Below are 16,381 nucleotides of genomic sequence, written 5' to 3'. Positions count from 1 at the left end.
CGCTAAAGGAAACCCAACACTGGTGACGGCGACCGTATAAAAGACTTGCACTATGTGCCTCTCGGTGTGTGATGATATGATCAGATACGGCACCTTTTCTTCCCTTGGGCCACACCGAGGCTGCTTCCTGACTCTGAATAGCAGTGCGGGGGGGGAGAGGAGAGCATGCGGGAAGTTAGGATGGACTCATCTGACTGGAGCACACAGAAGTGCCATTGAAGAATGTCCAGAATCGAGAGACAAGGGCCCACTTTCATGGAGGTAAACCATAGCAGAGCCACATACCAGCTCAGATAATAACTCATCAATTAAAGTCCTCAACATATTTTCCATATGGGCCAAATAGTCCTTATGTAAAACGTCAAAATTAGCCAAAAATGGCTATCCTACACACACAAATGCAAATGCAAGAACATAAAAAAATCCAGATTGTTTCCATTTTAGTTTTTGTCTGTTCCTTCATCAAAGGTAATTTTTCTCTCATGGTTTCCTTTACGTGCATGTAGTACTGGTGATTGCAACAGTATATTTTTGGATGTACTACCTTACATAAGTCAGTAGTAAATTCCATTAAGATCCTTTATTAAGTAAGAGGTTTGTGTTTGCTTGCATTTAAACTAGGGAAGTAACGAGTATCTAAGTACTCGGATATCTACGATGTGTTCCAGAAAAATCAAGTATGAATATTTGTGACATCCAAGATTTTTGAACTTTAAAAATACAGTCGACTAAAGTAAAAATACCCTTCGTTATAAGTAAATAAATCTTCAAAGTAAAGCTATAAAGTGTTTTTCATAGGTGCAAAAAAAATGAGACTGAAGTTCAGTTTATGGAATTCTTTTTAAACTATAGTCGACAATTTGAATGAATAAAATATATTGAATATGAAATAAAAGCACTGCAAAAATCTGTGACGTCATATGACTGTGCAGGAATGGTGGAGAAACCGTACCAGAACGTTTCAGCAAGGTGTTCATCCAAAATGTGGACATTTTTTTGTTTTTCTACTAAAGAAGAAAAAAAAGTCAGTTTGTGTTGTCAGTTTAGACTGTCAGTGTTTTCTAGTTGCTCCATTTTTACTGAACAACTGCTGAAATTTTTTTTACTGAAATCTGCTGGAGCTGTTGTCAGCTAAACTTTGATAGAAACACATTTTCAGGATGTGTTGGTAAATGATCCAAAACAACAGGTTTTGTTTACTGCTGAAGTTAACCAGGACGTTGACAGAAAAACGTTTGAGCTTGACATTGTTTAAAGTGATGAACAGCATTTCTTTCTTTCTAAATCTATGTTTTTATCTTTTATGTTTAGTTGATTCTAATCTCCTGTTCTAAGCAAAGTATACATGATTTAGATGATTAAATACATGTTTCAGTTTTCATACATCCAGTAAAAAGACATTCCTACACCAACCATTCAGACATAATGTATTAAATGGTGGTTCGATCTGTGAATCGCTGCTATATCTTTTTTAAATATCTTCTTGGTGTAGCACCTCAGGTCTTTGGTTAGGGTTGCGGTTTATCAGTCAACTCAATAAGAACAAAAAATTTGAGGAACGAATAAATTTAGCCTAATTAAAGAATTACAAACGGGCCTTTTTTGAGCACACCTGAGCTTACTCTCCTTCAAGGAGAAAGTATTAGTTGCTCTGTTTTGAAAGCATTTGAACCAGCACCCCATCAGTAACGTGGACAGTCATTTCTGTCCTTTGTACTGGACTGCACACGTAAACCCTTAAAGCATCATCACATTACTCTCCCATCAACGTGCTGTCAAAGAAAGTATGCCGTCTCTTAGCGGCGTCCGTCCTCGCCTGTCATCCAGCCGACCCGCTGTCTCTCAGCCCCGCAGGCACAAAGAAGCTCTGCTGTGAGCTGCTTTTGGTTCTGACCATCCATTGTGCCGCTGGAATCTGCAACTCACTGGTCTTAGGCCGGACTGGTCTCGCTCTGTCACCGCACTCTGGCCTTGCCAAGCCTCCACAGTAAACGAGCGGCCTCACTGAAGCAGTCTGGATGTCACTGTGCCAAGCCAGATATTATGAGCAGATGGTATTTACGGTATGTCAAGTGGGTATGTACTGGACAGACTACAAAGGACAAAAGCATCTGACACCACTCACTTAACCTCAACCTGACACTAGAGTTCAAGCGTGGCAGCTGTTTGGTTAAGGTAATACCAAATCATGTATGAGGACAAGTCAGGAAAAATAAATCCTGTTTTCCTTCATGAGGAAACCATAAAATACTGCCCAGTTCATGTAAAACGTATACGTGTTAACCAACATGCCTAACAACGTCAGACCTTTAACACCATTAGCTAAAAACTGGATCCACCTGCCTGGAATTACTCTAAAGTTCCTCTGATGTAGCGGCCAGCTGCAATGCTTCACCAGCAAGAAGATAAATCTGGTGTAGAAGAAGCTGCTTCAGAAACCAGGTTTGCCATGAAAAAAGCATAAATACAACTTGGTTTCTGTTTGCATCAGATTTTGATTTCAAATTCCAAGAATTGCTCGATTACATTAAGGTGGTTTGAACCCAGAAATAAAGAAAGCTTGATAGAAATTCATGAAGCTTAAAATAACACCAGGATACAAGCAGACTCCAGTTAAAATCGTAACATATATTAAAGATCCTCCAACAACCTGTTAGTTAGTTCACCGTTTTACTGGGGTGCCCAAATCTACAATTCCAAAATCCAGAGCTCTGGAAATTTCCCAGAAAAAAAACCATTGTGCATCAATGCTCACTAGATTGGTAATAATATACCACAATGCATTGCGTCTGGAAAATTTTTGTGAAAAACAAATATGTATTTTTTAATAAACCATCACTGTTTTCATCATCAGAACACAGTGGATTCAAAATGAGTCTTTGTAAAATGTTCATAGTCATTAGTTCTTTTACTTTGGTAAAAGGGTGACGTAAGGTTTTGGCTTTAAAAAAATAATACATTTACCTGGAATCATTAAACTCTTGCATTATAGGGGATGTAGTTTTCCAAACCCGTAAAATATTGACTCTGGCCATTGACTGTATTTGAGAACTAGACAAAGGCTGTGTCCAAATTCCCACTCTAATCCCCAACTACTAAAAAACTACCGTATATAGTGCGGGACTACCTAGTGCCCCGGATTTGAAAAGCACTTCGGACGCCATGCTCACTACTTTTTTTTTTCAAATGGCGAATATGTTGTTACTGAATTCACAAAGTGAATTTCTAATCGATGCGAGTGTTATAAAACAACTATTTATGAATCCACTGTATTCTGGTGTTGAAAACCTTGATAGTTTATTTAAAAATATATTTGAATAATTTTTTTTCGCAATTATTATTTAAACGCACTGCATTGTGGTCTATATTTGCCGATCTAGTGAGCATCGATGCACACTGGCTTCCCGCAGAGACTTCTGGGAAATTTCCGGAGCACTCAATTTTGGAATTGTACATTCGGACAGCACTACAAAATGGCTAACGCACTATACAGTGCACTATGTAGTGAGTAGTGAAGGAATTCGAACACAACCTAAGTGAACTCCCCCCTGGTGTTCCAAACAGGAAGTGGCCCCGGGCTCCAAGACGCCATAATCCCCATTGCCTTCTATTGAGGAATAAACTGCTGTTACTCAGTCATTTATGTGGTGCAAGTTATAAATTGACCAATCAAAGGCCTCAATAAAAGTAAGTGGAGCCCCCACATCCCATGTTCAAAAGGTTAGATTTTGTGTAGCCATCTTTCAAAGAGGTAGGGGCGTGGCCTAACAAAATCCCTCTTGATTGAAACATTGACTCAGAACAATCACTGCTTACTGATGATGTCTTGCTCCAACATGGCGGCGTCCATATCAGGAAGAATTAGTGACTACATTGGTTGGAAACCATTTTCTATGCGTGTCGTCGCACTCACTCAGTCCAGGTCTCAGATACAGTCAATGACTGACTGTGTTTTAACCATTTTTCTACTTCTTTCATATATCACTTTGGATAAAAGAGGACACTTTATAGCTAGAAACTATTGTAAATACCTCCACATGCATCTACAGTACATCAATATTCTTCTGAATGTGGAGCTAGGATTTTGTTTTGCAGGAAAAGCAGAGTCAATGCGCGTCATCCTCCGAGTCGCTTTGTGCTAACTTGGCTTTCCAAGTTAAGGAATTTCACTTGCATTCAACTTTCTGCCACAGTAACTCGACCAGAAATAGACAAACAGAAGCTAACTTAGGCTGAAAGCTAAAATAAAGATTCATTAACAACACTGAAGTCATTGAAAAACCTTGAGTAAGTAGAAATGTGTGTTTAGGTCTCTTAACTCACATCTGGATCAATTTACAGATCCTGAAAAGCATTTAAAAAAAACTGAATTATATTTATAAACCACAACTACAATCAATGGGTTTGTTACTGGAATTTGATTAAACAGTCAAATCCCAAAACACACAAGGACATTTTTTTTATAGTTTGTCCTCTGCACCTCCTCAGCTGTGACAGTTACCATAATAAAAACGACCAGATGACACGCTCAGCCTTGTCTGCGCTTTTCTGATCCACATGGAGGCCCATCTCCATTTTTAATAGGAGAAGTCTGAGGAGTAGCAAGGCACAATGATGGCTTTGTGGCGAGGTGGCGTGCCTGTGTGTGTGTGTGTGTGTGTGTGTGTGTGAGGGAGGAACGCAAGACCACACCAAATTAAGATGTGGCAGGCGGCCACGATGGCTGCCCACTTGTTGCGTTTTTGACCGAGCTGGTTTTTAATCCAGCCACCACCAGGCTCTCCGTTGAAGCAGCTAGTTGCATAATAATCTGGGCATCCGTTTTTATATTTTATTCCCCTTTTAGAGAAGAGCACAAGTGTGTTAGTTAGCAAATGAAACGTGCAAAAAACAAAAACCTTCCTCCAATAATTTCCCCCATAAAGACATGTCTCCTTCCTTAACCATCTGTCCAGGTTCAATCAGAAAGAGTGAGGTCCATTGAAGGAGGGGACAAAATCCCAGGAGGTGGGAGGAAGCGGCAGGAGGACGGGTTTGAGGGTCTCTCTGGGAAGCCTCACCCAGATTAGTCACACAGAATTAATCGCAGCACAGAACAATGGTCGCCAAGCTCCTGGCAAACCCAGCTGTCGCTCCGTGAAAGAAAAGAAAAACAAGATTTAGGGCTACGAGACTTTGGCTGGTGAGTGAGTGTGCTGGCGGTGTCCCACACACACACACACACACAGCACACCCTGTCCTCATCAGTGTCTGCTCCTTTCTTTCTCATCACCCTCTGACCATTTGCCTCCCAGAAATAGCGATGGTGAGAGCGCCCACCCAGCGGGGGCTCCTGGTGTCAACCAAAAACTCTCACAGTCATTACAGATTCCACAACATGTTGCACTTACTTGCACTCTCCGTTGCCATCTGGAGTTGCTTCACACCTCCCCTGGTTCAAACATGACTCAGTGGGCATGGAGCATCTCAGACCTGCGAATAAGCAAAGTGTACAAACATCTGCGTTTCTTCCAAACCTGAGGCGGTCGGTGCAGGAAAAAATAAAGCTTTATTCCTTAGACATGACACAGTCATTACTGCACAGAAGTCTCTCCACCCAGTTAAATTGTCTATTTAAAATTGAATTGTGTCAGCTGCACTAAAAGTGTGTAACATTTGCAAAGGTAGCCCAGCTTTGCCATTTCCATGAGAGGTTCTCTGACTCCAAGAAGAAGAGAAAAGGTTCTTTAGGAGTTTGCTGGAAACAGCAACAAACTTCATGATTTGAGTTGTGGGCTTAAGAAAAACGTCTAGAACAGGTGCAACAGATGACAGTCCACCTGATGAAAGCGTGTTTACTGCAGCTGCAGGAGCTTCCACGAGGAAGTCACAGAATGTGGAGTTGATGAGTTTCAATAAAGTTTTGAACTGTCTGAGTGTGAAGGAGTGAGGGAAAAGCGGCGGCTGCTCACCTCGCGATAAGCCCAACAGCGACAGCAAAAAAGTTATTTTCACAGACAGAATATGCATTCCTCCTGCTTTGACCAGATTTTACAAATCCACGCGGGTTTTTTCATAGATCCGATATGGTATTTCTCTCTTCCGACAGGTAAAAAAAAATACACAAAATAATGTAGATCCAGAGAGCAGAGGGAGGCGGACGGAGATGCTGTCACTTCAAGTCCCGGGTTGGAAATGATCCGAGGAGGGCAGGTCTCCATCGGCGGCTCCAGTCCGCTCAAAGGGGGCGGTTTTCCCGCCCCCCGCAGTCGCAGGCGGGCTCCCCCCGCCTCAGGAGGAGTTAGCTGGAAGTTGGTCTGTTTTTTTCCCACGGGGGGAGCGCTAATTAGCATCTTTGGTTAACGAGCCGCGCGGGTTTCTCCCCGTCCCGCCACAGGAAGTTAGCTGCGGTTAGCTTCCGATTGATGCTAAAGGAAAACTATTATGACGTTTTGAATTTAAATGATATGCTTAAAAAAGCTTTAGATTACAAATATATAATTCATTAAAAAAATATATTTTTTTGTTGTTTAAAATATATTAATTGGTAAAAACGGAGAAGAATGTTGTTTATTTTATTTTGAAAAATTAAAAATTTTATGTTAAAAAATACAATCAAAACTTTAAAACCTAAGTAATAAACATTTTACACAATAAAAAAACAATCAGTATTTATTACCTTTAGTTTTTACTAATTCTGCATCTTTTTTATCACAAAAAACCCTCAAAGTCAATTGCAAAACAATAAAAAGGATAGGTTTACCTATTTAAAATAAGTTTAAAATATGGATTCCAACTAGGAATCTATATTTTTTATATATATAATCAACAGGTGTGCAGACTTGTAGAAGCTTGCTGCTGTGGACCAACCAGTTTAAAAAAAATAAAATAGAACAATGATCTTAGAATGTCATTATTACTATATTTATGACAGAACAGGAACACTTTCACAGGACAGGAAAGATTATTTTAAGAGGAAAAGACCCAGGACAGTGTTCCATTTAAAAAATAAATAAAATGCAGTAAATTCACACAATTTGTGAGAAAATTCAGGAACATATACTAAACTGTATTTACATCTGAATTAACGTATTAAAATTGATCGTGTTCTTGTATTTGGTCATGCAGCAAAACATGTAACTTTGAAACTAAGGAAGACACTATCGTAAAACGTTTAATTTAAATCTATAAATATGGAATCAGCAAATACGAAGGCATGACGTGGTTTCATCTGGCTTGCATTCAGAAAACAATTGTCCAGTACTTAGTTCGTAAAGATTTTTATCTGTTTTTCTTGTTTTCTGGTTCACACAACAGGACAAAGCCTGGGAACCCAGGTGAGCAGTTAAGATTTCCATCATTGATAAATAAATGCTGACGCTAACTTTTACAAGTCTGCTGCAGTCAGTAGATGAGAGAGCAGATTCCCTTCAGGTGGTTTGCAGAGCAACCTCAGGTGTCAAACGCACAATCCTCTGTGAAACTTGGCCAAAACTGAACAGCTCACAGAGGATGTAAATAAAAACGGAATCAATTTTGTGGATTTTGTCTCAATTGTGTTTGGATAAAATCGTTGAAACAAAACGGATTTTTTAGAAATATCATTGTTTTACAGTTTCCCCTTCACATGCACTTCATGTTTCTCCTGACTCATTCAGAGTAAACAAGTGTGATATTAATGCGGGACTACAAATATACATTGAATAGTAGCTGAATAATTTTCATCGATGGCCTTTCTCCCTTAGCATAACGGGTCCAGTTTGAGTCTTTAGATGTTTAGAGTCAAAAAAGATCAATTCCTTTCATTTCAAAGTCTGTCTAACCAAGTGTGTCAAACTTTCCGTTATCAGGTCAACAGTTTGAGATGTTCCCTCCCGTCCTTCCAGGCGCTGGAGTTGCTGTTTTGGTCACACTTCTTTGTTTTTGCTGATGGAAAAAGCCACGCTGGAAATATTCTTCTCAAAACATGTTCAAAATATAGAATACAGGATGTTTGTAATTATTATAAGAGGAAAAGTTTGCCCATGGAACTAGTAGAATTAGTCTTGGTAAGATGTCATAAAAGAAGTTGTCATGTCCTGCCCTTTTAGGACAAAATGTAAAATGGAAATTATATATAAACACTTTAATTTAGGTCTATTGTACTTGTTATTAGAAATATTATCTCCTAAATTAAAGATGTACTGCTCAAAAAAAGTTTGTGTTTCTTTAAAGGACACATATTTACACACTGACATACATGATTATACTTTTTCCCCAAAAAGTATTCTATTTTATGCACTACAGCAGTCCTACTATCCCTATTTTTAGACCATGAAACAAGATCAGAATTTTTAGGATTTTAAGATGAACTTGTCAAAATGATGTGTAAATTATGAATCAAAACAAATTGTTTCATTAGAAATTTTAACTTAAAATAAGATGTTGTCAAGATCAAACTTTCCAATAAGACATTCTAGATTTATTGTCTTAAAACAAGTCGTTACATCTGACTGAAAAGTTAAGTCAGTTTTTTCTTATATCAAGGGTAAAAAGATATTTTAACTAGAAATACGATTTTTTTCTCGTAAATTTACAGCTTAAAAGTCGCAATTTAAAAAAAAAAAATTGTTTGTAAACTGGCCTTAAAACTCCATTGTTTAGATGTATTATAATGTTCATTTCTCATAAAAAGAAACCTCAAAGCGGTATTTTGATTCATTCACACATATCCCGTCTGCTACAAGCCCCGCCCCCAGGCTAACACAAACACCAACTTTCTCCGTGAAGCTAGCGGTGATCGGCAAAAGCTCTTTCCTTTTATATGAACAATTTTCACAATCATCTTTGCAAAAGTTTGGATACAGTTTGTTTTAATGGGCAAGACGCAGAGAGGACCGGCTCTAAGTTGACATCATGAAATGGGCGACACCCACAAGGAAAGAAAGGCGGAGCCTCAGAGATTGAGTCGTCTTACTTCCGGGTTGGAAAAGAACTGATATTTATTCTAAAAATTGTTCTTTTGTGTGTCAAAGGTAATGTTTTATCACATACATGAATATTGTTAACTATAGGCTTATGAATAGCATGGCATAGGCCAATGTCAAACCTGTAATAAGATGCACAATAAAATGCACAAAAGTTTAACTTCTAACTTTTCTTTGTTGATTTTGGGGATGTTGGGACACAAATATTTGGGGATATTTATCATTTTAGTTTAAATTGATCTTTTTTCACTGTAAAAACATTAAACAATCATCCTTTAGTTACAAGACGGTCCTCATGACCCGTCTACTAAATTCAAAGTCAAAGTAAGGGACTAAAACCCTCCAATGTAAGGTTCAGCAGTCAGCTGACCATGGATTTTTGGAGGAATGTTTACTGATGTCCTTTATTCATAGACCTTACTTAGATTTACCTGACAATAATCTTTAGCAAAGGCTTCACAAAACATTAAATCAATAGACTTGCTTTCCAAATCCTTTAACAAAGTGGGATTTTTGTGCTCCTTGAACTGAACTTCTGGCATTTAAATGATAACAAAGCTGGTCTTTATTTGGATATTGAACAATTCACTTTAAAACTGGCATTTTTTTTGTTTGTAAAATCTTTAATAACGTTGTCATCATGTCTATTTTTTACCCTGCAATGTGAAGCATGAATCTGTGGACAAAAGAAATTCAGGTTGCAAACAACAGAACATACTAAAAAAAATTGAGGAATTGTCTTTTTTCATTTGCAATAAATAAAGTTTGGAATTATGCACATTTGAACATGTTTAATGATTAAAAAGAGAACTGCCATATTTTAAACAAACAAAACAAAATAAGTTATTCCAGAGAGAGAATTTGCATCTTTATTGGCCTTCAGGTCCAGATTTACAGCTTCTTTAGGGTACAGAAATGTACAGATGACAGGGATTTACCTGTCTTCAGGTGTTAACTCGTTTTATCAGTGCTGACCTGGTTTTCGTTTTGTAATGAATCTCCAGTGTGATTCAACTGTGAAGTTACAGGTAAACCATTAGTAAGAATGAGAAAAAACCCAAATTGTTGGCCATGAAGGGCTGAATACTGAAAGTTTAATGTTAAAAATGTGACACTAAAGGAGGGGAAACGTGTCCAACCTACTCTTTATGTCCATATCAGTGATTATAATCAGATTAAAGCCATATTATACGGGTATTGTCATGCAAATGTATGCGTCTGATTATGGGATAACGCCCTTAATCACCTTTGGTCAATTAACTAAAGCACTTAAATCGATTTGGCTGTTTTTGTCCGCCTGCTGTTTGGTCTCAATAGCATCTTTGTTCTCAGCATTGATGCTCCAACAGTCTAATACCAGGCGCTGCTCGACATGTTAAATATCAGACTTTCACACTCAGTGGGTCAGAGTGGACACACTTTTTTAGTAAATGTTGCTGATTATCACCCAGTTTAAATAGATTGACCTCATTGCTACACTGAGATCACAAATACTCCATGTACTTGTCCTGATAACTAATAAAACGACTCTTGTTCCACTTTTGTAGGTGAAACCTATCCAGTTTTGAGCATAAAAACAAACAGAGTTTAACTTAATTATTTCCATGTTGTTTATGTTGATGGGAAAATGCGATGGTGCTGTTAACTGTGTGAGATTGTTTTAGGTAAGTAAACAGGATTTGTGAGATTTTTATCTTTATGGTGTCAATCTGGGGTTTGGGTCTGTCCCCACAACTGGTGCAGCACAGATGGAAAGATCTCATCCACTACATGAGCCCTAAAAACAGAGACAGCTGCTCAGGACTGGATCAAATACTATAAAATTACCACGAGCTGGTTGTCCATGCAGTGGCCCACATCGTCTGACTGACGCCTGACGTTTTTCTCTGTGAACAGTAAGAACACAATGAATGACACGCATTGTGCTTTTCTAATACTGTCCTGGCTTTATTTTTCCTTTAAATGGATCAGAAACCTGTAAATCCAGCACATGCCCAACTGTCCTAATGTCACGGTTTATACTAGGCACGTCCAAAGTCCGGCGCATGGGCCAAATGCCGCTTGTGTTCACATTTCCTCCAGCCTTCAGACTCCTTTCATAAAATCAGATACGGCCCAAAGCTTTTTCTAAAACTTTGCGTGTGATTTTAAAAAATGATGTTTGAAGCTTTTGTAAACCTGTGGCAACACCCCGTCACAGGACCGTCCTGTAATAGTTTGGAGCTCATTTCTAAAATGTCAGCTGTAAATTAGAAATAAAAGTTGCCAGCGATGGAAGCCGCTTCCAGGACAAGTAGAGTTTTTGTTGTAAAATATGACACAACTGTGTTTGTCTAATGTGCCAAGAGACCGTAGCTGTTTTAAAGGGGTTTGATATCACAAGGGACTACCAGAGAAGACACGCCAACTACGACACGCTAACTGGGAGCGAACGGGGCAAAAAGCTGACAGTAATTTAGGTAAAAACGTATTTAGAAGACTCAACCACAATATTAGAATCCCTCCAGAGAATCTCAGGTTCTTGCAAACATTTATATCTTTATCTAAATCAAAGTCACAAACCAAAATGATTTCAAGTTTATATAATAACACGATGAGGAAGGCAAAACACATAAAATAAATAAATAAATAAAGGGAGTCTAACAATTTCATAAGAAGAAAGGTCATTTCAGCTGCAATGGGTCACAACCGGCTCAAATTCTTGGCGTGAATTCTGCTGGAAAGACGTCACTCCGGTTCAGAAACGGCATCAGAGCAGTGGAGGTGAATGCTGGAGATGTGGAGGCAAAGGGGCTTTTCAGACATTCTGGAGCTATTCAGTTATTCAAAAATACTGGGTTAAAATGAACTTGTCTTTGTTTACATTTGAAGCTATGTATCTTTGTAACTAAACGTGCATATTAAGGCAATATGGATAAAAACAAAAACAAAGAGAAGGTAAACAGGAACCACCAACAATAGAGAAGTGGATCTCTATCATCATGATATCTACATTGTGGAAAAACTTTCATTCCTAATTCTCATTCAGACAGAAAAGGTTTTATATAAAAAAAAAAGAGGTCAAAATGCACAGAATATGTTAAACTTGTTCAAACAGACCTTTTGTAAAAATTAAGTTCTGGATTGTCTGACTTTTAAAATGCATTGACAATTTATGTTGTGAGGTAAAAATGTTTTTCTTTCTCTGTTCTTTTCTTTTTTGTCCCTTTGACTTTTCATGTTGCTGGTCGATTTTGACATAAATGCATATTTTGCACCGCAAAACTGAATGGGATTTGCCATTTAAAGAAAAACAGAATTATGGATGTATTTGTTTTTCATGGGAAGAAATGAAAAGTTGGAAGAAATTGCTTCTGAAATTGTTCATTTGCATTTTAATACAATTAAAATAGTTCAAAGAAGGCAGGCCTTGAAACCTTGGAGACCCCCGATTTACACTATTCACAGTCCCTGCAAACACAACAACAATCCACCGAAACACAACGTACCTTAAACCAAAAGTCACGTGTCGGTTTTCCTTTGTATCTGTAATTTTTTTTTCCGCGTTTTAACAGTTTTATCGTTAGTCAATTAGTTATTGACTAATGCATTTTTATAGTAACACCTTAATTTTAATTTCTTGTTTTTTCCTCTTTTATTAACTTTTCAGGCCAACCGTTGTTCTGCAACTTGTGGATCAGCATCTAGAAATACATCCTGACGAACATCGATCTAAAAGTGAGTCAGAAGTGTTTTCTTTTGACAGCGTCTCTGCGGTGGGAGTTTTTCCCTGACTGGGGTCTTTGACTCCTCTGACAGCCGGCAGTGACACAAGTCTAACTAGGATGTGATCATCTAGTTAGTTTCACCTTTTTAACATTGCTCAGCATGAAAGCCCTTTGGTGAGAGTGGAGTGTGGGTGGGCAGCAGAGGGATGAGTCTGTGCATGTTCCTGCAGCACAAAGCCGTTCAAGTCCTTGAGGCCTGTTTTTGTAGTGCTATTGTAATGTGACTCAAGGGCATCTCTGCCTTTAAACTCCTCAAAAAGGAAGAAAACTAAAAAATTGTAAGAATTCTCTGTACTTCTGTTTGTAAATGTGAGTTTTTTTCTGGTTTAAAAGCTGTTTCAGCCGTACCAGAAGACAGTAATTACACGCTCTACAGCTGCTAATGCTGTCACTGTTTTACTGTTTTATAGTTTTATAAAACAAACTGTAATTATATTGTAGGTAGAATGAAAACATCAGTCCTGATTTATGCATTTATTCCTAAGAAGAGGCCGATGTTTTAACCATTTTCTCGTCTGTCTTTCCCTGAGTTTGGATCCTGCTGACTTCCTGCCTTCCTTTCTTTTGCAGGATCTCCGTCTGTGGGCGGGAACAGACCGTTTTGTTATTTCGTCGTCCTAATCTAAAGATCTGCGAGGATTCAAAGTCAGACTTTCCAAACCCAGAAATGTCTCCCGTGTTCAGCGTATCCAAATATCCGGCAATCCCAGAGATTTCAAAAAAGCACACATCTGCTCATTGCTTGTTTCATTTCCCAAAGAAATATCCCGACTCACCGTTTTTTGAGCTGCATGAGCTGTTTACTGCTGAAAACTCAAAGGCCCGCATGCAGAAAGCTCTGGAAAAATGTGTCTCTTAAAGGTCAAAACCTCACATTTCCCAGGAGATTCTGACCAAACCGCTTTATGTGGGTCAATGAACGACCACAACAGGAAGGTGCCAGTCATAGAAAACGTTGATTTACCACTGAGATGTTTGCTTTAATTTATGTCTGTTTATGTTGCGTGGAAGGAACAAGCAAGAGGTCTTTCTTTTACATTTTTAAAAGGCTAACACAGCCTCCTAAAAAAAAAAGGAAAAATGGCATTCGTTTTCATTAATTTTAAAATCTTTCTTTAATTTTCGTGGTAATTTTTTCCCAAAGCAATTTAAAAAACTTGTGAAAGTAAAATAGATATAGGGTAAAATGAGTTATATTACAATAAAAATGAGTTTAACAACAGCAGCAAGTTGTTTCTTGTTGTATTCTTATTACTTTTCTTACTTATTATCATCTGGCCTTTAGCTATCTTTATTTGAAAGTGTGATGCAGGGTTTGATTGCTCCTTTTTCTGTTGTGACGCAGAGGTTTAGCTGGTAACCCTTTAAAAAAAACTTCTTCTTACTTTTTATTCCCGCATTTGAGGAAGTCAAATGACTAATTCGCTTTCAAAAAATGTTTTCTTTTCTCTCTCTCCACAAAACAAAGTGTTTCTGTTGAGGGAAAGAGGTCAAACAAACCTCCCATCAGCACCGACAGATCTCATCTGTGAGCATGTGTCCGAAGCATACCTGAGGGAAGGAAAATGGACCATTGTATTGCAGCCGTATTATTTCCTTAGTGTTTCAAAGGTGGATTAATGTATCCTGGCGTTGCTGTATTGTTCTTTTCAAGGAGGAGGTTTATTAACTTTAAGGCTGACTTGCAGTTTGTGGTTCCCAGAGCAAAGAAGTGGAGATGCAGGGTGGGGTGGGGAATGTTTGGCTCCTGCTTTCCTGCAGTAACAAGGTTATGGGAAGCTGATCGTCTGGTGTAAAAAAAAACAAAAAGCTTGAATAAGAAAAAAAAAAACTCAACTAAAGAAGTTTCTCTAAAGGCATTCCTGATCTGTGAACGTTTAAACATTTTCTTCTTTAAAGACAGCAGAACATTTTAATGGATTTTTTCAAATGAGAGCTTCTTTGTCATGTCAGAACATACATGCACTTTTTCTGGGTGTCCCTTATCCGTCTCAAACTCGTCTTTTTTCTCTCACGATCAGCTGTTGACGCAAAAAAAATACACTTGAGTCGCAGTAAACTTTTTATTCGTTTTGCATACATGCTGCAGTATGAGGGACTGTAAGCTAGCAGGACAGACTGTGAATAGAGAGCTCTCAGTAACGGGGAGGGAAGCAAGTCAGAAGTGAAATATCTATTGAGCTCCTGTTGTTCTGCAGAAACTATGTCCTGGAAAATGACATTTTGGGTCAAAACGACAGCATCGTAATTAAACGACCCCTGGGAACGCTTTGAAAATGGATCAAAAGATAGTTGGAGTGGGACTTTAAAAAGTAATAAAGTAAATAGAGGTTTTATGACTCATTATTTAAAGAAATTATGTAACTTTTCCTAAAGGAACTCTAACTTTAGAAAAAGTGATCCTTAAGTTTCTGCTGATGTTTACATTTGGGCTGTACATCACTAAAGTAAAAGGATTGTCTTATGAGTCATTTTTGACCCGTGGGACAAGGGAAGTAAACAAATAAGGTCACACAAGGGTTCCCATTAATTTGACATTTTTTTGTTTGTTCATTATAGCAGAAATAAACAAAAAAATCAACTAAATTTAAGCCATAATAACATTAATAAAAGCAATGACCAAATTTGACCCGATGGATTTTCCGGGGGAGAAAAACAGAGGAAAGCAGCACTCATCCTTTTTCTATCTGTCATTTTGGGAAGGGGTTCTTTCAAAATAAGATGTTGTGCTGAAGCTTGACTCCTAAGAAAGGCCATTTGGATTGAAATGTGTGACATTGATTGAAAAAACGGTAAACTTGACTCTCATAAAGATTTTTTATTTTTTACCCACAATGCACTGTGTGAAAGCTACAGATCCACCAAAACAAAAGTTTTGTCTCTGAAAACGTGTTCAACTGATTCCAGTGAAGGGAGCTGCTGAAGGCCATCAGCAAAGTGTTTTTTTTGTTGTCATTTTAGTGTCGCCTGCAGCTGCTTCCCAGTATTGTGGCACCCATCGCGCATGTGGCCGTGTGAGCACAATGTTTGACAGCCAGACACAGCAGGCCACTGGTTCCCCAGCCGGGGCTGGAAGAGCCGTGGGAGGTCCAGAGACCCCGGTCCTGTTTTTGGACACAAAATCACAAACAGGAAGTTGCTCCAAAGCGGTCACACAGCGCCTCTTCCTCCCTTTGTTTACCAGGAGATTGAATTAAAGTCCAACACAAGGTTGTCCCGGCGTTTGCTGCTCCAGCCTCATTCCACGTCGGCGGTCGGTGTCAAAATGCCCCCCCCCCCCTTCACCTCAGTGTGTTGGTCGACAAAATAATCAATCGTTTCTACAAAGATTTTTTCAAGTCAATATTTTATTTACTTCCTTTTCAAAGATTGTTGTCTTTTTTAGTCCGTTTAGCTTTTCTGATTTTGTTCACACCAGGGGGAGATGTTCAGTCATCACAGCTGGTTTCTGTCAGTGACCCCCTCCCCAAAGGTTAAAGCTCCACTCTGATCATCTTCTGATCCATTTTCAAAGCGTTCCCGGTGGTCCTTCAGTTCTGACCGGTGTCGTTCCCCAGGACATAGTTTCTGCAGAGCAGCAGTTCATTAGAAAGTCACCTCTGAGTTGTGGCCGGGACCGTCTCTCCCACTAGCTTGCAGCCCCTCGGCCCCCCAATCAAAGACGTCCAT

At 38.7% G+C, this 16,381-nt stretch overlaps 1 protein-coding gene and 1 long non-coding RNA gene across 3 annotated transcripts in view; one reads left to right on the top strand and one right to left on the bottom strand.

Moving 5' to 3' along the window:
- notch1 (notch 1) overlaps window positions 1-6,180 on the bottom strand; it is a 51,405-nt gene extending 45,225 nt beyond the window's left edge. For both annotated transcript variants that reach the window (XM_023958196.1, XM_023958197.1), the window contains exons 1-2: window positions 5,952-6,180; window positions 5,391-5,472 (exon numbers count right to left, since the gene is read on the bottom strand). In XM_023958196.1, coding sequence (XP_023813964.1) covers window positions 5,391-5,472; window positions 5,952-6,009 — 140 coding nt within the window. In that variant the 5' untranslated portion in view covers window positions 6,010-6,180. The remainder of the gene's footprint in view (window positions 1-5,390; window positions 5,473-5,951) is intronic.
- Window positions 3,642-13,791, top strand: LOC110015595. The gene is made up of 3 exons (XR_002290809.2): window positions 3,642-5,182; window positions 12,595-12,662; window positions 13,283-13,791. It is a non-coding gene; the product is annotated as an uncharacterized LOC110015595 (long non-coding RNA).
- The last annotated feature ends 2,590 nt before the right edge of the window (window positions 13,792-16,381 follow it).

The sequence above is a fragment of the Oryzias latipes genome, chromosome 9, assembly GCF_002234675.1.
Source record: "Oryzias latipes chromosome 9, ASM223467v1".
NCBI lineage: Eukaryota > Metazoa > Chordata > Actinopteri > Beloniformes > Adrianichthyidae > Oryzias > Oryzias latipes.
This window is presented reverse-complemented; position numbering and strand designations above follow the sequence as displayed.